Below are 23,691 nucleotides of genomic sequence, written 5' to 3'. Positions count from 1 at the left end.
GAGACAGACGGGGCCCTTCCAGTGGGAGATCCATACTAAGGGTTTGAGGGGGTGTCGGACTGTTTTGATGGTACATTAAGAGGCTCTCACATAGTGGGGGACTAGAATGTAAGGGAGGTCCTTATTTTATGGGGGTGTGGCAGGTTGGGGGAGGGGCTTCCACTCGGGGACAGTCCTAGGAATGGGAGAGCCACAGTCTTGGGGGGGGGGGGTCTTGTATAATGATGCTAGATGGGGGAGGGGGGCTTCCTATAGAGTGAGGGGGAAAGCAGATTGAGGTTAGGCAGATTCAGGGGAAAGGACTTGTGTATTGGGAGGATCCCTAGGATGGAGACCAGCTGGGGTGTCTGTCCCCTCCACAGAGCTAGTCCCCTATTTGAGCAGCACCTGAATGAGGCCTTCTCTGTTACGGAGGCGTCAGATTCAATGGGTCCTCTTGTCTGGTGGATGAGGTTTTTTGGGGGGTTTCCTTATATTGGGGGTCAAATGGGTGGGGTCTTCTATTTGGAGGACAGCCCAGGGGAGGTGGTTATTAGGGGAGGCAGATTAGGTGGATCCCCTAATGGGAGGGTGATGAGGCTTTGGGTGCTCCCCAACACTGGGGGGAGTGAATGGGGGGACCTGGGTGTGGAGGAGAGCCCTTGGGATCTCATCACCCATCATGCCCTGGGGCAGAGGTGACAAGCCCCCTGTTACTCAGCATGTCCTGGGGCTGGAGGGGGGAGGGGATCTGGTTAACCGCTGTGACCTGAGGCAAGGGTGATGGGCACTCATTACCCATCATGCCCTGCCGCAGGGGGCAGCCATTTACCCACCATGCCGTGCGGCAGAGAGGAGGGGCGCCCCTGCCCCAGTAGGGGTGGGGGCAGAGTGGGCGGGGCAAGCTCCAGGCCGAGGTTGCTAGGGAGGCCCGGTCCTTAGGGGCGGGACCCGGCGCGGGGCGGTTGCTAGGGAAGCGGGGCGTCGCTAGGGGGCGGGGCGGGCGTTGCCGGGCGGAAGCCGCGCGTGCGCCGGAGAGGGGGAAGGAGAGGACCCGGATGCCGGCCGGGCCATGGAGTTCCCTTTTGATGTGGACGCGCTGCTCGGGGAGCGGGTCACGGCGGTGGACCAGCGTCTCACGCCGCCGGGCCGCAGGGGGCCCGGCTACACCGCGGCCCACAGGTAACCATGACAACGGCCTGCCCAGCCCTCGCCGGGCCGCCCAGGGGCGATGGTGCCTGGCAAGGGGGGCCCCGGGGCAGGCTGGGTAATGGGGGGGGACCCCTGGGTAATGGTGGCCCATCACCCCCGCCCCAGGCCATGCTAGGTAATGGGGGACCTTGCTCTAGGGCATGACGGGTACTGGGGGTCCATTGCCCCTGCCTCCAGAGGCATGCTGGGTAATGGGGGGACCCGCAGGTACTGGGGGCCCATCGCCCCTGCCTCAGGCCATGATAGATAATGGGGGACCTTGTCCCTGGGGCATGACAAGTCCTGGGGGCCCCTCGCCCCTGCCCCAGGGGGCACAACGGGAGGGAGTTGTTTCAAATGATCTGGCCTTTCCAAGACCATTGGCATTTCCCACCGTTTGGTCGCTCAGCCTGGAGCCTCCCACGGTGGTGTTTTGAGGATTTTTGGAGGCAAAGTTATTTCTGGACTGTCACCGAGACTCCAGGGCAGGATGGGTAATAGCTACCCCTCATCATTGCCCCAGATATGATGGGTATTCGGTACCCCTGGCCTGGGGTCTGATGCGTAATAGCTGCCCATGTGCTTGGCCCCTTGTGCAGCTGGGTAAAAGGCCCATGCTGGGTAATAGCTACTCCCTTTCCACCTATCCTGGGGCACAACTGGTAAATTCCACCCCCTGTGCTGGGTATAGTCTGCCACCCCGTGTGCATAGCACGCTGGGTAGTTGCCACCACCTCCTCATGAAGTCACTTGTTTAAATGGCCTCTGGAGTGTTTTGTTGACTTCTGAACTATGGGGCGGAGGCAGAGGAGGGACCAGAACCCCACACATTGTAACATACAACCCGCAGTTCTGCTTGTGAGCCACGGGCCTTGCATCTCCAGGTGTCCTTCCTGGCATAGCAGAGCCACGTGTCCCTGCCACAGGGTCCATGTAGCCCTGGCTACAGAATAGCCTGGCCCCTCCCAGTGCAGGGCTGAGAAACATTGCCTGGGGGTTGGTGAGAAGGAAATGGGGTCTAGTGGTTAGAATAGGGAGGCAGGAGGTCAGGACTCCTGGGTTCTGTCCCCAGGCCTGGGAGGGGAGTGGGGGCTAGTGGGCTAGAACAGAGCTTGATGTTTAGTTGTAAAGAGTGGGGGAAGGAGTAGCAGAAGTCAGGAGAAGGCAAAACACTGTTGGAGCCCATCAACTCCAGTCCCAGACGGGAGCCGGGCAGCGTTGATTCCTACATCCTATTCCACAGGCCTTTGTCCAGACCTAGCTCAGAATCTCTCTGGTGCTCAGACTCCCGCCTCCTCCCTTGGAGAGAGGCTTGTGTATGCCCAGCGCTAAGGGATGGGCCCTGACCCCTAACTGGAGAGCCTCCCCCCCCATCCCTCCTAGCTGCCCCCTCCATTCCCCAAACAGTCCTACTCCCTTTAGACTCCGGTAGCAAGTTCTCGCAGTGGGGGGGCTGGGAACTGGCAAGAGGCTGTTACTGACCTATAGCTGATTAAATCTTTCCGCTCTGCTTCTGCTTCATGGCTGCACAGCCTAATGGATTGTGAGAGACCCTCATGATCCTCTGAGGCCTTTCATTGCAGCTTACATGGGGCTTTTATGTTAAAGGACTGGGGAGTGGTGGGCTGGCGGGGAGAGCGGGGGGCTGGGAGCCAGGGCTCCGGGGTTCTATCCCAGCTCTGAGAGGCGAGTGGGAGGGCCTGGTAGCTGGAGAACAATAGGGTATTATCCTGGTGATGGTTTTTCCATGTGAATGGATCTCAGACACAGCCTGACTTCCTGCTGCCCTTCCCCCTCCCATGGTATTTAGGGGTTCAGGCCCCCTTCCCTCTGCAAGGGTTGGCCACGGCCCCTTCTTCGCAGGGTGGCTCAGACCCCACTGACTGCTAACTCTTTTGCTCTCTGCCCTCTGCTCAGGGGGGATCTGCAGCAGCAGCTCATGACTATCATAGACGAGATGGGCAAGGCCTCAGCCAAGGTAAGGCAGGCTTGGAAACCGAGGGGTTAATGGGACATGGAAGAGGACCAGACTCTGGGTGGGGGAGAAGTAGAGGTACCAGGATTAGCCAAATGGGAGGTCTCCCACCCTCATTTATTCTCCTCCTTGTGCTGAAGATGAAGGCTCGTCAGTGAGCTAGAAAATGAGTGAGCTCAGGAGGGTGGGGAATGGGATGGGGCCTTTACCCTCTAGGAGGCGCTGGCTCTGATGTGGCTGTGGGGCAGGGTACAGGCTGGCTTAGGGAGTGGGTGGATGAAGGACAGAGCCATTCCCCTCTAGGAGGCGCTGGCTCCGCTCATATCCTGGGCCGTGGTTTCTCTCCTCCCCTGCACAGCTTTGCCATCAGCTCCAACTCACCCTAAATCGCTCTTTCTAGGCCCAGAACCTGCCTGCTCCAATCACCAGCGCCTCACGGATGCAGACAAACCACCACGTTCTCTACATCCTGAAGGACAATGAAGTGAAGACGTGAGTCCCCCTGCGACCCTGGTTTGGTTTCTGAGCTGTCCCGAGCAGCATGAGGCCCTGCATGTGTGGAGAAGGGCATGCCGTTCTGCATCAGACCAGTGGGGCCCCTCTGGCTTATTAGCCTGCGTCCCCAGATCAGACCCATAGGCCCATCTAGCCTGGCATTCAGCCTCCCTGGCTCCCCAGGTCAGACCGTTGGTGCAATCTAGCCTGGTATCCTGCCTCCCTGAATCAGATCCATAGGCCCATCTATCTTGGTATCCCACCTCCCTGGGGCAGACCTATGGGCCCATCTCGCCCGGTATCCTGTTCAGAGCAATGAACCCTTTGGTTCTGTCCCTCACAGCAGCCAGTGCTAGGGGCTTCTGAGAAAGCTATAATCTTCCCTGTAATGCACCTGATTGGGCGATTCTCTCAGATGGTGAGAGATTCCTTCTTGACCCCCCCCTTCCCCAGGTGTGCCTCAGCTCCGGTCCTGAAGCCTGAGGATTGGGCGCGTCCGATCCACACCAATGTCTGCTCCCCTGCGAGCCTTGTTCTGCTCTTTGACAGGGTAATCTCCTGCAGCAGTGAGTTCCACAGGTCCTCGTTCCTTTCCCTCCGGACTCCCCTTACCATAGAGACTGGAGGAGTAGATGGGACCCTAGCTCACCTGTCCTGTCCATGGCTCCTCTGTCTCTATGCAGCTGGTACCATAGAGATGGAGGAGCTTCATGCACAGAGAGGACAGTCTAGGTGTCCCGTCAGTGTTGTCTCCTTTATCTTCTCTCCCAAATTGGGGCCCCTCCCCTCCCCTGCTAATTCCCCTTCTTTTCCTCCCCCATTACAGGGCTGGGAAAGGGGCCATAATCGGCTTCCTCAAGGTCGGCTACAAGAAGCTTTTCTTGCTGGTAAGTTGCTGTAATGAATCTCTGAACTGGAGACCCAATAGGGGGCACTTCCCCCCACAATCTGTGCTGACCCAATGCCCCAGAGCGGCACTAGGGGGTGCTATGCTGCAGGGAGAAGGGTGGGGGGGGCTCAGCAGGGGGTGTTCTCCCCCTAACAATCTGTACCGACCCCGGAGCTGTGCTATCTAACTGGCCTTTCATGCTTCCTTCCCATTATGATCCTTGTTACTTGGGTCAATTTCATTATTGGGGATAAACCTCTGTGGGGAAAAAGTTTCACCCAGGTTTCTTCGGGATTCCTGCGTTCTAGCCCCAGCTCTAGGAAGGCGGTGGGGTCTAGCAGGTAAGAGTGGGAGGGGAGCAGGGTCTAGTGGGTTAGAGCAAGAGGGGTCCAAGAGCCAGGACTCCTGGGTTCTCACCTTTTGGGGAAATCACCTATTCTGGGTCCTCCCTGGTTATTCCACAGTCCCTGCATTCTCTCCCTCTTCCCTCCAGGATCGCCACGGGGCTCACAATGAGGTGGAGCCGCTGTGCGTGCTGGACTTTTACATCCACGAGTCACTGCAGAGGCACGGCTATGGCAAGGAGCTCTTCCAGTGCATGCTGCAGGTGAGTGTCCTGCCCTGGAGGCCTGGGTCACGAGAGAATTGCTCTGTCTGGGAGCGTCTCACCCCTTTCCTGCCTCCCGAGGGTTTGGGGATCACCCAGACCAGTAAGGAGTTCTGGCCTAGTGACTTTGGTGCCTTAATGCCCTAATGCTATGGCTCAGAGCTCGGACTCCAGGCCTACACGTCTCACCCTGGCTTCCACCCACCTAGTTATTCTTTGGAGGGTGGCTTCACTAGCCCTTCTGGTCCCTTCCCAAATCTGTCTCCTCGAGTCCTTAACTACCACACACTCTGACCTTTCCCCTCTGGTTTCTCACCCCTGAAGGGGTGAAACCTGCGCCCAGTTATCAGTTCCCTTTGGCACACCCATTCCACGCAGGCTGCACACCAGATACCAGCTTGGAGAGACATAAAAAAAGTTTAATAATGGAATTGCAGAGTCGAAGGTGAAAAAGGCAAAGCAAACGCAGACAAGCGACACAGAAAATAAAGATGCAGTCTCTTGCTTGACACATCTGTATTAGCCAAATTCCCTTTCCTCTGAATGGTTTCCCTGCATGCCGTCTGTCCCAGAGAGGATCCAGCATGCCCCGTTTAGATGCTGGCCCTCCATTTCTGGACAGCCTTCACTTCTTCAAGCCCTCTTCCCTTTCAACGTGGTTTGCAGGTCCCCCCGTTCCTCCCCCCCCCCCCCCCCCTCGACTATGGGAATCACTGGTTACACAGAGTGGGGGAAACTCCCTCCTCCCTTAGTTTTCCAAGACTGGAGTTTTCTTTTCAGTTTGTGTCTTTTTGTGAACTTTAATGGTCCCTCGTGATCTTTCCCTGGGCTAGGCACCGCTCGGGGCCCTCCCTTCCTGATTGCTTCACCCCCCCCACATTGGGAGGTGATGCTGTAGTTGTGTCCTTGGCCTTGTCTACACTTAAAAAATGTCAACCTACTGCTGTAGGGTGGCTGATACCCACCCTGCCCTCCTTGGGTCAGTGGAGTGTGTCATCACCAGGAGCACGTCCACCCACCTAACGGGCAGCGTGGGGGGAGCTGAGAGCCCCATCTCCCTGCTGGGAGCCCACAGACTCCCTCTGGGCCACCCCCCCACTCTCTGGTCCCTGCTGGGAGCCTGGGGATGTCAACCGGGGGCTTCTCCTCTCTCCTTTCCCTGCTGGGAGCTAGGGGAAACCTCCTGGGGCTTCTCCCTTTCCTGCTCTCCGCCAGAACAGGCAGCCCTGTGAATCTCATGGCTCAGCTGTGTAATTGACAAGGCTGCCCCAGTGGAGCAGGTGAAGCACCCCGGCTCCCAGCCAAAAGCAGAGACCAGCAGCCCGGGCTTCTTGCTGGGAGTGGGAACCAGCCACCCAGGCTTACAGCAACTGGGGGTGAAATGGACAAAGACTGACAGCCCCGCCACCAATGTAAGGGGACGCAGTGTCTACATTGACACTGTGTCGCCCAAACTAAGCCGACGAAAGCCCTACACCTCTCGTCAAGGTGGTTTCATTTTATCGAAAAAACAGGGCAGTTTTGTCGGCAGGAGGTTGATTGCAGTGTGTACGCCACCTGTTTTGTTGACCACAGCTAACTTTGTTCGACAAAACTCTGCTGCAGACCAGGCCCTAGTTACAGTGACAATGTTCTGCATATGCACACGGGTGTGTAGTCATAGGCAGAACTGTACCTAGATCTCTTAATGGCCACCGAGTTCAGGCTATTACACGCTTTCATAAAAGACCTTATTTGACGTCTATTTATACATCATAGCATTGTCCACAGCCAATTGATTCAGTTGCTTTATTCTTTTGATGTTCAACCCTCTTGTTCTCCTCTTGGGGTGTCTGGATCATGATTGTCACGCTGGGTGACCCCATTGATTCAGCTGGGCTTGGATTTCCACATCTTTGGGGGACCCCAGTGGTTCATCAGGGCCTGGATCCCAGACCACTGGTCGGTCTGGTATCTTGAGTTTCTGACCCGGCCTTGGCTTGTCTGAGGCTACCGGGAAGTGGCCAGTTAGTGGCGGTGGTTGTGATGGGATCCCACTGGGAACTGGGTTGGGTCTCCCAATTCCTGTCACACATGGGCCAAAAGATGGGAACTGACCTGATGATAGAGTGCAATTGGCGCCCCCTAGAGGGGAAAGACCCCATTCCCCATCCATGAGCCAGCCAGTCCCCTGCCCTGGGACCAGACCGGAGCCGGCACCCCCTACAGGGGAAAGGCCCCGTGTCCCATTCCCAGGCCCCCAAGACAGCCGATCCCTTAGCTGAAGACGTCACTTGCGCTGTGGGTGTGTTTGATCTTGATCCTGTGCCTTTGACTAATCCCTGGCTGCGTCTCCTCTCTACTTATCCGGCTGTCAGCGTGAGCGAGTGCAGCCCCACCAGCTGGCCGTGGACCGGCCCTCGGAAAAACTCCTCTGCTTCCTCCGCAAGCACTACAACCTCCAGGGAACCATCCCCCAGGTGGGTCATGCCCTCCGGCTCCTCCCATGATCCTCGGCGGGGGGAGAGCCCTTTGTACCCAGGCGGCAGTGGGGAGCATGGACTGAATGATTTATCAGGACCACCTGCTTTCTCAGCTCTTGGCTGCGCAAGGGAGCTGTGGAGTAGGCTGGTGCTGGGGAGGAATGGGAGTGGCAGGGAGTTAGGGGTGAGGTTGGCGCTGGGAGAATGGGGGCAGTGGGATTGGGGCTGGCACCGGGCAGGGAAGGCAGCTGGCGCTGGGGGTAGCCGGGTTGTTGGGGACTGGGTGCGGGGGGAAGAAGGCGGTCAGGAGGCGTCGGAGGCAGAAGTTTCTCACTGTCCATGGCCTTCGTTTCTCCCAGGTGAACAACTTTGTGATCTTCGAGGGCTTCTTTGCCAATCAGCATGGTGAGTGGGCTGGCCCGGCCATGGGTAACCTTCTCTCTCTGTCAGCCGGGGATGCTCCCCCACCACGCAGCCCGTACCCTGAGCCGCAGCGACTGCCTGCCAGCACAGTCCGGAGCCAGCCCAGGACTGCTTTGATGGCAGCTGCAAAGCCCGGCCTGCCCCCTAGGGGTCAGCGCCCGTCCTGCTACCCCCATTGCTTAGGCAGGGCTACCTTAGAGTCCTGGGGATTAAACCAGGGACTAAACCCACAGATCTGGAGGGCAAGCGGCTGACCCTAGGGAGCAGCGACCCCCAATCGGAGCAATAAAAACACCACTGTGTCCTGCTTTCTGCCTGGTTGGTCCTGTCTCTGCTGCCCTGTGGGGTTTCAGACCCAAAGCCAATGGGAGAGGTGATTTTCACCCCTCTCCCATCCAGCTGAACCAACTAGCCTGGATGACCTGCAAAAGGCAAACCAAACTTGGGATGTGGCCCCTTTTAATCAACCGTCCCTTTACGGCCAGGTGCATTCTGAGAGTTATAGCCCCCCAGAGGGCTAGCCTTGGTGGAAAGGACCAGGACCTCAGGTGTATTCTGCTTCTCCCCTGGACAAAAGCCAGGAGGGGAAACTGAGGCACGGATCAGTGAAGTGACTCATGCAGTAGGCCAGTTGCAATGCTGGGAATAGAACCCAGGTGTCCTGTGCCCCCGCCCAGTGCTCTAACCATTAGACAACCCTGTCTGTGTTTGAATCCTGTTAAGCTCCAGGCCCCAGCACTATCCCGTGTCAGTGAGTTCCACAGGCTCATGTGCTCTTCATTCATATCACCCAGAGGCTGTGGGATTTAACCCTTTGTGCTGCTTTTGTCTCCTATCCCAGAGCAACTGTGGTGGGGTGGGGAGCAGTGTTACCGAATGCCTCTGGAATTTAACCTCGCTCTTTTCCCCCCCCATGCTCGGGCCCATCTCACCTAAAGAGCTTGTGCATTCTTAGCATGCCTAGATCCTCCCTGCCTGAGGTTCCTGGCCCCCATGCTGCCATGCCTCCCATCGCCATGGGGTTGGCACTCTCTCTGAGCAGCATCAAAGCAGTAAGGAACTCATACCTCCCCAGAGTGTCTCCTCCTGTGTATCTCCCCTGAGCCCCAGACAGACACCCCCTCTTCTCCTCTGTCCTGTGGTGAACCCCAGAACCTTGGCTGATCCCATCTTGGGGATCAGCTGACCCCCTCCTACTGATTTTCCTACTGCCACTTCAGCACCTCCTTGTGCAGAGCAAGTGGCACATTACAGCTTGTTGCCTCTGTGCAGAATGACAGTCTGTTACCTAATAAAAGCAGTGCTTCAACCACAGCTGTAATGCAGCCACCTCTGGGGTGGGGCGGGGCAACAGCTTAACAACCAGGCAGCAAGGTTTCACAGAGATCCTCTGCCGAGGACTGAAATGCAGCCACTTCTAGGGGGGGCAGCTGATTAACAGCTGCCCAGCGACACAGAGATCACTCAACCAGCACTGACCCGCCTTGGGGTGGGGCGTGGCAGCTGTTTAATAGCTATACCAGAACATAGGGCCAGATGTGAAGAATATAGTGTCATGCAGCTGTTTAGGACAGGAAGTGAAGAGGAATATTTCTTCACTTACTCCATTAAAAGTGTAGAGAAGCTAGCGGAAGATGGACTAGGATGAGATGAATGAAGAGTAAGGATCTGATTTACAAGTATCACGGGATGTTTGATTGAAGGGGCGTGATCACGGCCTTGAAAGGAGACTGCCCCCCAGGCTCAGCACTGACTCAGAGAGGAGAGCGCCCCCTACTGAGCCCCCACCTTGCTTCCTGCAGCACAGTGCCCCAGCACCACATTTGGGCGGTGGGAGTGAGATTGTCTCACTCTCCTGTCATTCAGCCCGAGCCGTGCTCTGAACTCTAACCAACAGCAGCAGCGGGAACCACCTGGCCAATGCCTCCATGCTCTGTTGCCCCCTTGAGGCCACTCAACTGCACCGTGCCCTGCCTCCCAAATCCATCCTGCATGGGGGCCGAAAACCACCATTGACCTGCCTCGAAAGGCAGTGCGCGGGACCGAGCCCAGCGATTTGCCCTGCTTTGCAGGGTGTGGACACGATGTTCCAAGCCAGGGGCCGCGGAGACGGCTTGAATCAGCGTCCGTCTCTGGTCGACTTTATCCCTGTCACGCGATTTCCATTCCCTGGTGTTTTCAAAGCCCTGCCCCGCTGGAACAAAGAGAGCTCTTTGTCTCCCACCCGCACCAAGCGCGGAGCTCAGGACAACTCCCCCCGGTTACACCCGCAGGCCATAATTTCCAGCCCCTTGGTCGTGGGTTTCCCAACCGGAGACACCTCAGACCTGGCTCTTAGGGGTGCTGGTTGCCCCCGCTGCTACTTGAAGCCACTGGGAGGTGCGGATCAATTTAAGCACAGAGAAGGCAATGAGCGCACGGGTCCTTTCTGCCCTTAGGGTCTAGAAATCAGACCGTAAATGGGAGGGACCCAACTACGTGAGGGGCCACAATCAGGCTGCTCTTGGAGAGGTTGACCCAAGACACTGAAGCCAGGGAGTCTCTAGGTTTAGACAGCTCCTAGCACAATGTGGTCCTGAGCGGTGCCTGGGGTTCCTAGAGGCTACGGGGATGCAGATAATAAATAATAGTGACGAACGTAGCTTCTGCTCAGCCAGTTCTGCTAGATTTGGACCCCCTGAGGCACTGTCCCAGTCAGTGAGGGGTTGGAGCCTTACATGCTGCTTTGTAGGGCTTTGCCGATCAGTGTTTCAAGCGATGGGGTCCCTGTCCCCCTTGCTTGTCGGGTGGGGGCAGCTGGGTAACAGCTGCACTGTGATCACTCGCCCAGCGCTGAGATGCAGCCATCTCTGGGGTGGTGCGGGAAGGTAACAGCTGCACGGTGATGCTGCATAAGGACCCAGGGGTGAAATGCAGCCACCTTTGGGTTGGGAAACAGCTGCACGGCGACACTGCACAGGGATCATTCACCGCCTGCTGAGATGCAGCCACCTCTGGGGTGGGGCGCAGCAGCCATTTAAAGGCCAACAGCAACGGCACACGCTTTGGGAAGGGAAGGAAGACCACCGGTGCATGTCTGGTGCTGAGAGAGGCCGTTCAATCCATGCTGAGATTTGGCGCCCGCGAGCCCAGGCATAGCCCAAGACACCATTGTGCAAGGTGCTGTACAAACCCAGACCAAAGCGATAGTCCCTGCCCCAAAGAGCTGGCAATCAAAGTTAGGCCAGGAGTGATCAAGGCCTGGCTCCGAGTGCTCTACTGGAGAGCCTGGGGCACCAGCGGAGATCTCAGCTGGACCTCCTGCCATCCGGTGAGCCCAGGGTGGGTTTGAAATTTCTGGCCCTGAGCCGTGGTCGTTACCTTCTGGGCCGACCCCTTCCAGCCTCTGCCTTTCTGGGACTGACCTTTCTCCCCCTCTCCCTGCAGCTCCGGTGAGGAAGTTGCTTCCAAAACGTGCCGAGGAGGAGATAAAACCCTACTCCCTTACAGACCGAGAGTGTAAGAGACCCATTGCGCCGGCCCAGGGTGGGGGGCAGGGAAAGGGGCACGGGCCTTTCCCCTCTAGGGGACGCTGGCTCTGCTCTAGCCCCAGGGTGGGGAGAAATGGCTGGCTCACAGGGTTGGGGAATGGGACACAAAGGTGTTAATTCCATTGAAATCAATGGAAGTTAGGAGCCTAAATACCTTTGTGGCTCTGGGTAAGACCTTTCCCCTCTAGGGGGTGTCAGCTCTGATCCAGCCCCGCAGTGGGGGGGAAGTGGGGGTTAGGGCCCCTAGCCTGACTAACCCAGCCTGCACTACCTAGTGTCACCACACAGGGGCTCCTGGACTCAGCAGGGCCGTTACAGGGGGTCCCCCGAAAAGCAGCTGCGGGTACGTCTGGTTTTCAGTCTGTCCCCTCTCCCCCGATTTTGCTTCGAATGGACTGGAGGGGCCTAGAATTATTCCCCTCTCCCTTCCCCCTCCACCCAGCTCCTGCACTGTCCCCTCCCCTTCTGCTTCCCCCTTTGCCTACCTCACCCAGCACACACACTGCAGGGCTCCTTGCTGTTCTGCCGAAGGATCCCACCGCACCCACCAATCGGCCACCAACCACACTGCCCTCTCTGGGAGCCGCTCCCACAGCTGTTGCAGGGGAACCCACCTCCCCTTTTTGGGGGAGGAGAGAGACCCCCCCCACTTCACAGAGAGGACAGAACAGACCTTCCTCTACCAGCTGGAGGGGTTCATTACACTTCTGACACCAAAGTTCAGGGGCAGATGGACTGTTCTGTCTCTGTTATGGTCCATTGGGCTTATCTGGCCCCCATCACCATAAGATCTGAGCACCTCCCAGTCTTTAACATGTGTGCTATTATTCCCCTTGCACAGATGGGGAAACTGAGGCACAGGGCAGTTAAGTGACTTGCCCAAGGTCCTTCATGTAGTCTGGGGCAGAGCCAGGAATAGAAGCTGGCTCTGCCAAGCCTGGACAATGACCGGCAGCACGGGGCCATCCTTCCTCCGTAGACAAGAAGTGTTGAGAGGTGGAGAACAACCTGGGCCCCTCTTTTTTAACGTGCCGTGAGTCACACGGCCTGGGCCTCTAGTGACAGGAGGCCTCAGAACTCTGTGACTCTGAGATCCACCCACTCCCCAAATCCGCGGGCCCCCAGCTGGAAGTGACCACATCCTGGCTGCCTAGAGGGAGGGTTGGTGGGGAATGGAGCAGGGCCAGAGGGTCTGATCCTGGGCGTCTCCCTTCAGTCCTGAAGGAGGAGGTGGAGCCGCCCTGGCCCTTCAACCAGTCGCGCTCGCTGACCCGCTCCAGCAGCCTGGGGAACTCGCCGGTGCGCAGCTGCCTCAAGCCCTTCCTCAATGAGCAGGAGCTGCTGCAGAACCTACGCCTCTGCCCCCCGCACGCATCTGCCCACCACCTGCTCAATGGAGAGCTGGGTGGGCCGGCCGCTCAGAGGCGGAGAACCAGGTATGGGGACAGGGGTGGGGACATTGCTCCTCTAATCCTGATGGATCCAGCCGGAATCATACCTAAGAGCCTGGGTTCTTTTACGGAGGGCAGCCTGGTGGGCTGCATCCGATCGTGGGGCTCTGGGTGGGTCTGATCATGGGGATCTGGGCTGCGGGGCTGTGTCCGGTCCCAGAGATCTGGGTCGCTAGGTTGTGGGGTGGCATCCAATCCCATGAGATCTTGAGGATCTAGAACACAGGCTGGCATCTGGTCCTGGAGATCTTGGATCTGGACTGCGGGTGGCATCTTCTGACTCAGCCAAAAACCATTGCAGGGTGGAGGGGCAGGGAGCTTAGGGGAAGCGTGGCCCTCCTCATTTTCCTGGCCCTGTGTTTTGAACTGCACTAACCCACAGCTGCTCAGCTCTGTTCCCTGCCCCGGGTTACCCAAAGGGGACAGCTGCAGGCGAGGTTTGGGGCCGCCCTGCTCTGCGCCAGACACAATGGGGATGTGGATGTGGGGGGGTTGCTCAGCACTGGAAGCAGCAGTTGTGGCTTAGTGAGCCCTGGCTGGACCAGACTTCCACCTACTTTGCACGCTTATCCTGATCCCACACGTCTTGAGCCCACCCCAAGTGCTGCGTTGGAGGGAAGTTGGCCTTATTTTGCACACGCATGCGACTGCCGGCCCTTGGTTTGCTCACCCATGCCAACCTTCTGTCCCTGCTCCATGCTGTATGTGCTCCCACTGAGGCCCAGAGCCCAGCCATTGCACTAGCGTCGCATGTTTGCCCTGACACCAGATCCATGCAGACTGCCCTCAATTTGCACGCTGGCCAAATGTCGAATTGGTGCTGTTTCCCCTTCTTTCACACGTCTGCCCCTGCCGAATGCTGGGTCGGTGCCAGCTGCACTGGCTTTCCTGCTCACGGCGAGTCCCAGATCGAGTCCTGGGTGGGTGTCTGTCATGCTAGTTTTGTGTATGAGTGCTGGATCCCTACAAGGAGATCTTCTTTTGCATGTGGACGCTGAGTGCTGTGTTGGTGCAAGTTACACTCACGTTGCACCTCAGGGTGTGGAATCTGTGCAAGCCACGTGGATTTTGCATGCTCATGCTTCGCCTGCCAGGTTGGATCCATGTCAGCTGCGTTGATTTTGCACACGCATGTTGCACACTGCAGTGTTGCAGCCATGCAAAGTGCTCTGATTTTGCTCGCTCACTCGTTGCAGCTCAGATGTTGGATCTGTGTGAGCTGCACTGATTTTACACGCTCATTGTTTGCACACTCAAGTGTTGGATCTCTGCATGCCTCACTAATTTTGGATGCTCACCCGTTGCACGCTCATGTTAGATGTGTGTGAGCTGCACTGATTTTGCACACTTGGGTGGATCTGTGTGAGCCACTCTGAATTTGCATGTTCAGAAGTTGGATCTCGGCACGCCAACTGGTTTTGCACACTCACCCTTTGCACACCAGCATGTTGGACCAGTGCGAGCCACACCACTTTTCCACACTCGAGCTTTGCACGCCAGGTTGGATCTGAGTCAGTTGCGCCGATTTTGCATGCTCGTGTTGCACACCATAATGTTGGGTCCATGCCAAGTACTATGATTTTGCACACTCGCACTTTGCCCGCTCAGTGTGTTGGATCTGTGGGGGCTGCGCTGATTTTGCATGCTCACCAATTGCGTGCCCAGGACTGGATCAATGCGAGCCGTGCTCTGTGCTACTCTGCAGCAAGACCACTGCAGTAAGTCACAGCTCTGTGCCTGTCACCCCGCTTTGCCCCTTGCCCCTGCTTTCCAGTCAGTTGGGGAGGGGCAGTCCTGCCTTTTCCAGCGCTGCTGAATTTGGCCCGGCAGAACCAACGCCGGGCACCTCTAGCCATTTCCACTTCACCCCCAGAACCGCACAATAGCTCAGCTCCTCTGGCGACGCGGGCGGGATAAGAACCAGAAGGATTGGCCATCTCTTTTGGGGTGGTGGTGGGGGATCCTGCTTAGGTGGTGTTTCCCCCAGGCTGCCTGGGATCTAACCTGTCTTCTCTCTGTCTTTCTCTCTGCCCCATCCTTCCCATCCTAGCTCCCTCACCCGCTCGGAAAACACCAGCCACTGACGTCGCCGCTGTGTGCCCCACCCCGCCCCGGCTTGGTGGTCCATTTGTGTCTTGAGATCTAGGGTGGAGAGGGAGGTTTCGGCCCCATTGCCCCTCCCCAGCCCTTTTTTATACGCTTGGGTGGGCCTGGCACGGATGTCGGGTTATTTTGGTGGAGTGGGTGTTTTTTCTGGGCTGCTTCTTTTTCTATGGCATGATCCTGAAACGCCCTCAGAAGAGGGACCCGGTTGCGTTAGCACAGTAGCTCTCCTCCCCCCCTATTTTTTTTTATAAGCATATATTGTACTTAGGCTCCAAAGTTCTCAGAGGTTTACAGTGGGAAATCTGCTTCTGATCCATCCTCCCTCGCTGCAGCTCGAAATGGGATTCGCTGCCTGGTGCCAAATCAGATCCTCCTCCCCCCCCTCTTGTGTTTCCCCGGGGATGGATTTTAAAGAAAGTGATTCACTGAAAATTGTCAACCGCAGGCTCAAAAATAGGACCCCTTTGTGTGTCTTGGGATCTAACTGGGGGTTCACTGTAAATTGCCAATGGAGTTTAGAACCAGGTCTGCCTGTGTGTTGTTATGCCTGGGTCTAAAAGAATCTACTTGCAGATCACCAGTTGGTGACTCAAGGAGAGAATCCATGTGTGTTGCTTAGTGGGTGGAACTAAAAGTGATCCACTAAGTGCTGATTTAAGAAAGGAATCCCTTTGTTTTTCTTAGTGGCTGGCTCGAAAAGGGATCACCAAATGCTAACTTAATAATCAGAAATATGATCCCCTTATGTTTCTGAGTGGATCTAAATGGGATCCGGTATAGGTTGAGTCAAGAGTAAGGCACCTCTTGTGGTTCGTGCTTGCTGGATTTAAGATCTGCTGATCACCAATTACTGGTTTCCTTTCATCATTGGTGGATCTAAAAGGGATCTGCAGCAGCTCACCAATTCCTGCTTTTAAAATAAGATCCCATGCGATGTGCAGTCAGTAGTTCAAAAAAGATCCACTCTTGTCTACCAACAGAAGACTCCGAAATAAAGTCCCTTTGTCTCCCCATTTTACAGATGGGGAAACTGAGGCCCAGAGATTCATGCCTAGATCCTTAAAAATATGTAGATACCTATGATGAAGTGGATATGTTCTGTAGTAGTTTATTTGAGGCCTACATGTGCCTCAGTTTCTGCATACTCAACGCTCCCTGTCAGTATTTACAATGACAACGGCAGCCTTTTCCACACTGGAGTTTCTTAGGTCAGCGTGGAGGAACGAAGGTTAAAGCTGAGTCCATTTGGAGCAGCCCCAGGCGACCTGGAGTAAACTCCATGGCCAAGCTCTGTGTCTCTCGCAGGCTGACCCCCTCAGTCTGCTCCCAGCTTCCTCCAGAAGCCAGCACTGCTCCCCCACCTCTCACTCATTTGTTCTCGAGCTGGCTTTTTGCTCAGCTTCCAGGCAGAGAGGCAGGGAAATCTTTCTCTCGCTGGCCTCCTTGTTGATTTGGGTCAGTTTCATCCAGCTCCTTAAGGACTGTTCGTTCCACCCAAACAGGGAGGGGACCCCCTACCTGTGTCTCTTAGCCTGCCCTGAGAGCAAACTTAATCAGTGTTCCCCCAGTGCCATGTATAAGGGAAACTGAGGCACACATAAGCCTCATAAAAATACTACAGAAAATCCCCGCTTTGTCACAATGCCCTTTGAACTCACTAGCCGTTAAGCACCTACATGCCTCGGTGGATGTGCACCTCAAGATCACCCCCATTCAGTGGCAGAGCGAGGCACTGAGCCAAGAGCTTCTGCTTCCCAGCCCAGGGCCTTATCCACCAGGCCGGCCTTCCAGCCCACAGCTAGGTAACTGAGTTGACGGTGTCTCTCTCTGATCTCTGCCCCCCGTTTGCCCTCCCCTCCGGCTCTGTGCTGCCTTTGTTAATGTTCAGCGCGGGGAAACAAGCTTCTGTTTACATTTCAATAAAGTTTGGAGATTTTTTTTTTTATTCAAAACCTTCCACCGAGGCCTTTGTCGTTTATTGTTGCACTGCAGGGACTGAGGGCAGCTGCACTGCTCTGCCCATCTGGGCTCTGGAACCATCTTACAGGGATGTGCCGTCCAGGGCCCAAGCATAATTTTTTCGGGCCCAGTACAAACTTTTAACATGGGCCCCCTCCCCTAATGGGGGTTGCAGCCTGGGCTGGACTCCCCAGGGCCTCTGGGTCCAGGTAAAGTGTACCCTTCCCTCCCCCCTATGTGGGGACCCTGGTGCCGTCAGGAAGGGAGTGGGGTCTAGTGGAGCAGGATGGTGGGAGCCAGGACTCCTGGGTTCTATCCCCAGCTTTGGGAGGGGAGTGGGGTCTAGTGGATTGACTCTCATATATCCCTAGTGGTGGATCCCTGCAGGTGCAGGTGTGCAGCACATTCTGGGGGCATGGAGGATTGTCTCTCCAGGGATACAGAATCAGCGGTGGCTGTGTAGCCAGCCCCTTTCGGTTTGATTGAACCCCTCCTGGAGGTCTGCACAGGACCAGCCAGTGCCCCTCATTGATCCCCGGCTCTGGAGTATGAGCCAGGATGGCTCTGCCAGGGGCTGCCCGTGCTGCTCTGTGTCAGCTGAGATCCTCTCAGGCCAGTAGACTAATCCCTTACATGGCTACCATCTTCCACCTCTGAGGATCCGAGGGCTATTCACGCCTTTGCTGAAATGCACTCATCTCTGGGGTGGAGCAGTTGGGGAACAGCTGTGTAGCAACAGTGCACAGGGATCAGTCATCCAGCACTCAGATGCAGCCACTTCTGGGGTGGGGCAGCGGGGGAACAGCCGCACAGCGACAGTGCACATGGATCACTCACCTAGCACTGAAATGCAGCCACTTCTGGGGTGGTGTGGCTGTGCACAGCGACTCTGTGCAGCCATTGAGGACAGGAAGTGAAGGGGAGCCCTGAATCCAGTAGATCCTGGGGGGGAAAGGTCATGGAGGTGTCGGAGTTGGGATTTGGACAGAACCCTATGGAAAACAGGTCTTCAAAGATTGTGTGTTGTCAAGAACAGGGCATTGGGGTCAGCCTGAGTGCCCAGGGGGAGCATCCCCTGCCGAGCTCCCACCCCATTCCCTTCAGCACAGCGCCCCCTAGTGCCACACTGGGGTCAACACCCACTGCGAGGGGCGCGTGCCCCCTACGGAGCCCCCCCATCTTAATTCCCTTTGTTCGCATTGTGCTCTCTTCCCATGAGACCCCGTTCCATGTCTGTCATACCTCCCCCCGTCCCTCACCTTCCACCTCCTCATCATCATCCCCCTCCCCTTGTCTCCTCCCCTCTCTCCTCCAGGGGGAGCACTGTGGGGCAGGACGGCCTGGTGGCTCAGCGGAGTTCCTACAGCCGCTACGGGAGCCTGGCCCCATTGCCTGAGAGGGCAGCCGGCGGCGCTGAGAGGAGAGTGGGTGAGTGGGGCGGGCACAGGGCGCCACCCCGAGTCTGCCTGGGGCTTCCACCTCTCACTGCGAGGAGTGGGGGGATGGAGGGGTGTTGGGATCGTGCCCCATGGCAGCGTGTGAGCTGGGCATCTCCCTGCTCTCACCCAGCCGCCTCGAAGCCCGGCACGCAGGCTGCAGCTGCCCCCAGAGCCCAGCATTTCAGGGGGTCCTGTCCCAGCCCCCTGGAGCCAGCTGGAGTCCTGCCTCATCCTTGCAGTCTCCTCTTACTGAGCCGGCACCCCACATCTTTCAGCACAGCGACCCCTAGTGCCGCACTGGGTATTGGGGTCAGCACAGCGCCCCCTAGTGCTGCACTGGGTATTGGGGTCAGCACAGCGCCCCCTAGCGCCACATTGGGGTCAGCACAGCATCCCCTAGTGCCACACCAAGCGTTGGGGTCAGCACAGCGCATCCTAAGGACCCCCAGCTCCCTGCAGTCCCGAGGCGGCTGGGGTAGGAGATGGGGAGGGGAGATTGAGGCAAATATCAAGGAAGTTCCAAGAGTTGCTGCTCACTCCTTGTTTTGCTCGTTGACCCAGAGAGCAGCCGAGAGCCGCTGAGAAGACTCCGGGACTCAGAAGGCCGGTGAGATTCCTGCTTCCGCCCCCACCGCCCACCTCCCCTGCTTCTGGGACCACCCCCTCCAACCCGTGTTCCCCACGCCTCCCCTCTGCTGGGACGTCTCCCCATTTCCCTGCCCCGGCCTGTGTTCCCCTGTGCCACCAGCCTCCCCAACTTCTGGGATGCCTACGTGATCCCTTCTCCTCTGGCTTTTGTTCCTCACACTGCCTGCCTCTCTCATTGCTGGGATTTCCCTCTCCTCCCACTCCCCGAGGTCCACCGCCCTTGACATGTGCTCCCCACATCATCCCCCCACCAGTATTCTCGGGGAGACACCCCCTGGCACTGACTGGTGCCCCCCTCTCTCTGTGTCAGGTTGGACAGCACGGTGATTACCAGTCAGGACCCATCACATCCAGCCCCCGTATCCCAACCAGGTGGGATGGTCCGTCACCCTGAGGGCACCTCCCCTCCCACTGAGCTGGCCCAGGCGGACAGGACTAAGGACCCGGGCATCTGGGCGTCCCCGAAGTTAAAGCCCTTGGGTCGAGGAGATCCTGTGGACTGTCTCCTCCCACGGCTCGGCAGCAGGTGGTATGACCCAACCGGGGTGTTGTGGGGGAAGCAGCCCTCTTGGACGGTAGCGGGAGTGTCACGGGACGCCCAGTGGATCCGCTACAAGCAGGAGTATCACAACACCAGGCCCTGGTGAGCATGGGGCCAGCTGGCACTGAGGCGGGATGGCTGGAGAGCCCCAGGTCAACGGGCCCATCTAGCCTGGTATCCCGGCTTCCTCCCGCTGCACTAGACAGACCAACGGACCCATCTTGCCTGCTGTCTCGTCTTTTTGTGCACGGGACAAGACCCATGGGCCCATCTAGCCTGGTATCCTGGCTCCTTCCTGCTGCACCATACAAGACCAATAGGCCCATCTGGCTTGGTATCTCGCCTCCTCCCTGCTGGGACCAATGGGCCTATGTGGTCTGGTATCCCAGTATAAGCTTGATCTTCCACTGGCTGGAAGGATTCCCCTGAAATTCCACCTGGTCCATCCCAGCCCCTGGTGTCTTTGGTCTGGAAAGTTTGGGAGGGGACAGGAGGTTTTGGAGAAGAGGCCCCAAGTCCAGGCACCAGCCCTCGCCCACCTTCACTCTCGTTAGCACTTGGGGTGCTTGGCAGGGAGAGAGAAGCCAGGGAAGGGCACAGAGCTGGAGAAGTCAGAGCTGGGCAGTGGGAAATGTTCTCTCTAAACTGGTGTTTGGGTGGAAAATTGGGTTTCTGATGAGACCGAATTGTCCTGTGAAAAGTGGCTGCTCCTTGTGGGAAATTTCCATCGCCCCCCTCAAAAACAGTAAAATATTTCAGTCCTGCAGTGTCGCTGTGGTGCCCCATGGGAGTTGTAGGTCAGTTTACTTGTGTCCCCATTATCGACTATGGGCCAGGCTCCCTGGCTGGGCTATGATGCTTCCATGATGCACTATGGCTAGAGGCTCCCATGTTGCATGTGCCTCTCCTCACCAAGAGTCTGTGGTGCATCGTGGGAGATGTAGTCCCACTAGGAAACCCAGCCTGGGAAGAAATTGGGGGCATGAGATGCCTGAACTACGACTCCCATTATGCACCAGGACCAGGAGCTCCCATGATGCAAGTACCTCCCCTCTCCAGGAGGTGGCAATACATCATACATCAGTCTATGGCAAAGTAACTCTGCTGAACTGCAACTTCCATGATGATCTGCCTCTCCTCCCCAAGAGACTGGTGCATCATGGGAGATGTAGTCCTCCCAGGGAGCCTGAGCCACCCGAACTACACCTCCCATAAGGCACCGCAACAGCTTTTCCAAATTGAAATATTTCACTTTTCAGACTAAATCTTTCCTATTTGAATTTTTGCTGAATAATGGAATGTTTTTGTGGGGAACCTCTCCACTCCCCCACCCCCGTCATTTCCCAACCAGCTCTAGTTCTGGGGACTTGCAAACACTGCCGCCGATCATGGGTGAGACCACAGCACCCAGCTTCCCTGCCCTAGATACATTCCTATGGGGGTGGGACAGCTATGGGGTGGAGCTCTCCCTGCCTTCCTGCTCTCTGTCTTTCATCCTTCATCTAGCTGTGTCGCTGACTGTCATTTGTCTCTTTGTTTTCCTCCAAGCCTCCCAATGCTCCAGCCCCCCCTAACTGGGCCCGCTCCCAGGACCCCACTCCCTGGCTGCTCTTGGAGTTAACACTGATGGAGAAGGATAGGGCCGGGGATGGAGAGGGTGGGGTCAACGGGAGGGTTTTCAAATTAGGGGCCATGACCCAGACCACAGAGCAGGGAGCTACTGGATAGACGGGAATGGGATCCCAGTATGGAAATGGCCAGGCCCCAATGGGTTGTTTGCGTATCCTGGTTATTTAGTGCCATGGTGGTTTTGCATTTCTCATCCCGCCAGTTCTGGTCTCTGCACTTGTATGATGGTTTTGATGGCAGGAGGGTGTTGGACCTTTCAAAGAGAACAAAATAAACAAACTGGCTAACAGATGGGTCTGCAACCCCACACCATGAGTCCTAGATATTATTGTTAACCTGAAGCACAAGCACAGTCCCACTGACTGCAAAGGGATGACTCAAAGTGGCAGAAATTAAATATGTGCTTGATTGGTTGCAGCAACTTAATGGTTTAATTAAAGCAATTAAGGGCAGGAGCCTGAGAATGGGACCTGGCAAAAGTCCTGACTCCTGCCAGAAAGCAAGGAACCCTAAATGAATGGATTTGAACAGGCACTTGATTTTAATTAGCAGATGGTATCAACTGATTTTTTTCATCCCAGCTCACCCCAGGGGCTGGGTGGCGTTCTGTACCAGTGACACATTTTTAGAGCGCTGGGATTTGGTGCATTTTTTAGGTTTCCTGTTAACTATTTTGGTCATTTTCAGGTCTTTGCTATTTTAATAGATATTTGTATTATCAGATGAAGCCATGATTTCTGGGAAAATATGCCATAAAAAAGAATTTCAGGTCAGAATTTTTTTTTTAAAGTAATATGGTGTGTGTGTATGTTTTTCCCTGCTGTCCCCTCCTGGAGGGACTGAAAGCTGCTGTTTCTCTGTGTGTGTCTGTCTGTGATGTCTCTCCTTAGTGGCTGGTCCCAGCAACACCATTGCTCTGCTGCCAAATCCAGTGTTATTATTTATTAATTGTGTGGTGGTGTCGCCCCATCCGGCCAGGTGCACAAGCACATGATGGGAAGAACAGCCCCTGCCCTGAAGAGATTTTGAGCCAAGTCATCAGTGCAACTGGAGGCCCAGGGGACTGGGAGAGGGAGTGCAAGATGATAGTACTATTTGAGTACCAGGGCGTGCACTTGCCCATAGCTGAAAGCTCCTTCCCCAGGCTGAGGGGAGGAGCCACTGAACTGGACTCAATTAATTATGGGGGACAACAGATGAAAAAACAGGGACGGGCGTAAAGGTCAAAGGATTAAACAGAGGGAACCTGATAGGGACACTGAGCAGAGAACCTCGGACAGCACTCACTGCTCCTCGAAGGTAGCCAAGGAGTCAGTGGACACGGCCCAGAGGAACTCTGCCCAGAGATGTGATCGGACGGAGGAACGGAAGTAGGCCCCACAGTCGCAGAGCACCCCCCCCCCACCAATCTCCTCTCCCTGGTGTTGTAGATGGCTGCCTTGGCCAAGGCGAGCAGGAGTTGACGAGGAGGTCCTGCGACTTTGTGGGGCCGCGCGTAGATGGATAGTGAAAGGATGGCGATCGATCCCATATATGCAGCTGTCACAAGCCAGAAGGCGCCTGGCTGTTCCCGTGGCTCTGCAGGGAGTTAAGGGGGAGGGGGCGGAACGGCGCAGGGGTAGGAGCGTGGGTTGTGGTGTTAGGGGTTCTGGACTTGCGCTGAGCTGGTGCGCCCGGTCACTGGTCTGTGGACACAAAGAAGCTTCATTGGTGTCACACTCTGCAATTATTTTAATACTCTATTGGGGGGAGGGGGGCATGTGTTTATACAGCACCTGGCACAGGCAGGGCATGGGTTTTGACAGGAGCCCGGGGTGCTACCCCAATATGAAGAATACATTAATGATTATAATGACGTGTGGATGGGTGGGTGGGGTGGGGTGGGGGGGTCTAGTGCCAGAGGGGGCACCTCCTCCGTGAGGGGGGCAGCAGAGAGGGGGCCACACCTGAGTGGGATTCAGCTCCCAGGGAGACCGGGGGAAGGATGGAATGAGATTGGTAGCAGCCAGTTGAGGCTACTTTCATGAAGCCCCGCCCCTGTCAGGGTTTAGCCCTTCCCTTCCATAAGGCCCCTCCCCTTATATGGATTAGGCCCCGCCCTCCAAGGATGCCCCTCCCCTTGTGCGGGTTAAGCCGCTCTCTCCGATGAGGCCCGGTTCCTGAGCCGGTTAAGCCCTGCCCCTGATGAGCACCGCCCCCTCAGTGAGTTAAGCCCCACCCCTTTGGGAGTTAAGCCCCTCCCACCAATGTACCCCCTCTCCTATTATGGCTAAGCCCCTCCCCCGTGTGGATTAAGGCCATCCCCCTTTCTGAGACCCTGGGAACATCTTTTCTGGCGCGCATGCGTATATTGCGGCCTTGCCTGCC

The 23,691-nt window shown here is 56.5% G+C and overlaps 1 protein-coding gene across 3 annotated transcripts; it reads left to right on the top strand.

Annotated features, from left to right (window-relative positions):
* The first annotated feature begins 989 nt into the window (after window positions 1-989).
* ATAT1 (alpha tubulin acetyltransferase 1) lies at window positions 990-22,188 on the top strand. Of its 3 annotated transcripts, XM_067530098.1 has the most exons (12): window positions 990-1,161; window positions 3,088-3,148; window positions 3,546-3,637; window positions 4,467-4,527; window positions 5,023-5,136; window positions 7,494-7,595; window positions 7,958-8,003; window positions 11,448-11,519; window positions 12,768-12,987; window positions 18,383-18,495; window positions 19,068-19,113; window positions 19,465-22,188. In XM_067530098.1, exons 1-12 carry the CDS (start codon window positions 1,052-1,054, stop codon window positions 19,799-19,801), a joined length of 1,374 nt encoding a protein of 457 aa, XP_067386199.1. In that variant the 5' UTR covers window positions 990-1,051; the 3' UTR covers window positions 19,802-22,188. The 3 variants fall into 3 exon arrangements, with proteins under 3 accessions (XP_067386199.1, XP_067386200.1, XP_067386198.1); XM_067530099.1 differs by lacking the exon at window positions 18,383-18,495 and having other exon boundaries at window positions 995-1,161; window positions 19,465-19,656; XM_067530097.1 differs by lacking the exons at window positions 18,383-18,495; window positions 19,068-19,113; window positions 19,465-22,188 and adding an exon at window positions 15,053-17,065 and having other exon boundaries at window positions 999-1,161.
* The last annotated feature ends 1,503 nt before the right edge of the window (window positions 22,189-23,691 follow it).

The sequence above is a fragment of the Emydura macquarii genome, unplaced genomic scaffold (assembly GCF_026122565.2).
Source record: "Emydura macquarii macquarii isolate MOO-44397 ecotype Brisbane River unplaced genomic scaffold, CSIRO-AGI_Emac_v2 contig_3035, whole genome shotgun sequence".
Taxonomy (NCBI): Eukaryota; Metazoa; Chordata; order Testudines; family Chelidae; genus Emydura; species Emydura macquarii.
The sequence above is the reverse complement of the archived record's forward strand: the minus strand, read 5'-3'. Positions and strand labels throughout refer to the sequence as shown.

What these genes read in the sequence shown, in the direction of transcription:
- ATAT1 (XM_067530098.1), top strand. Translation starts at nt 1,052, where the DNA reads ATGGAGTTCCCTTTTGATGTGGACGCGCTGCTCGGGGAGCGGGTCACG. An exon ending in CTTCTTTGCCAATCAGCATG is followed by an intron (nt 8,004 to 11,447) that starts GTGAGTGGGCTG and finishes CTCTCCCTGCAG; the next exon opens with CTCCGGTGAGGAAGTTGCTT. An exon ending in CTCCCTTACAGACCGAGAGT is followed by an intron (nt 11,520 to 12,767) that starts GTAAGAGACCCA and finishes GTCTCCCTTCAG; the next exon opens with TCCTGAAGGAGGAGGTGGAG.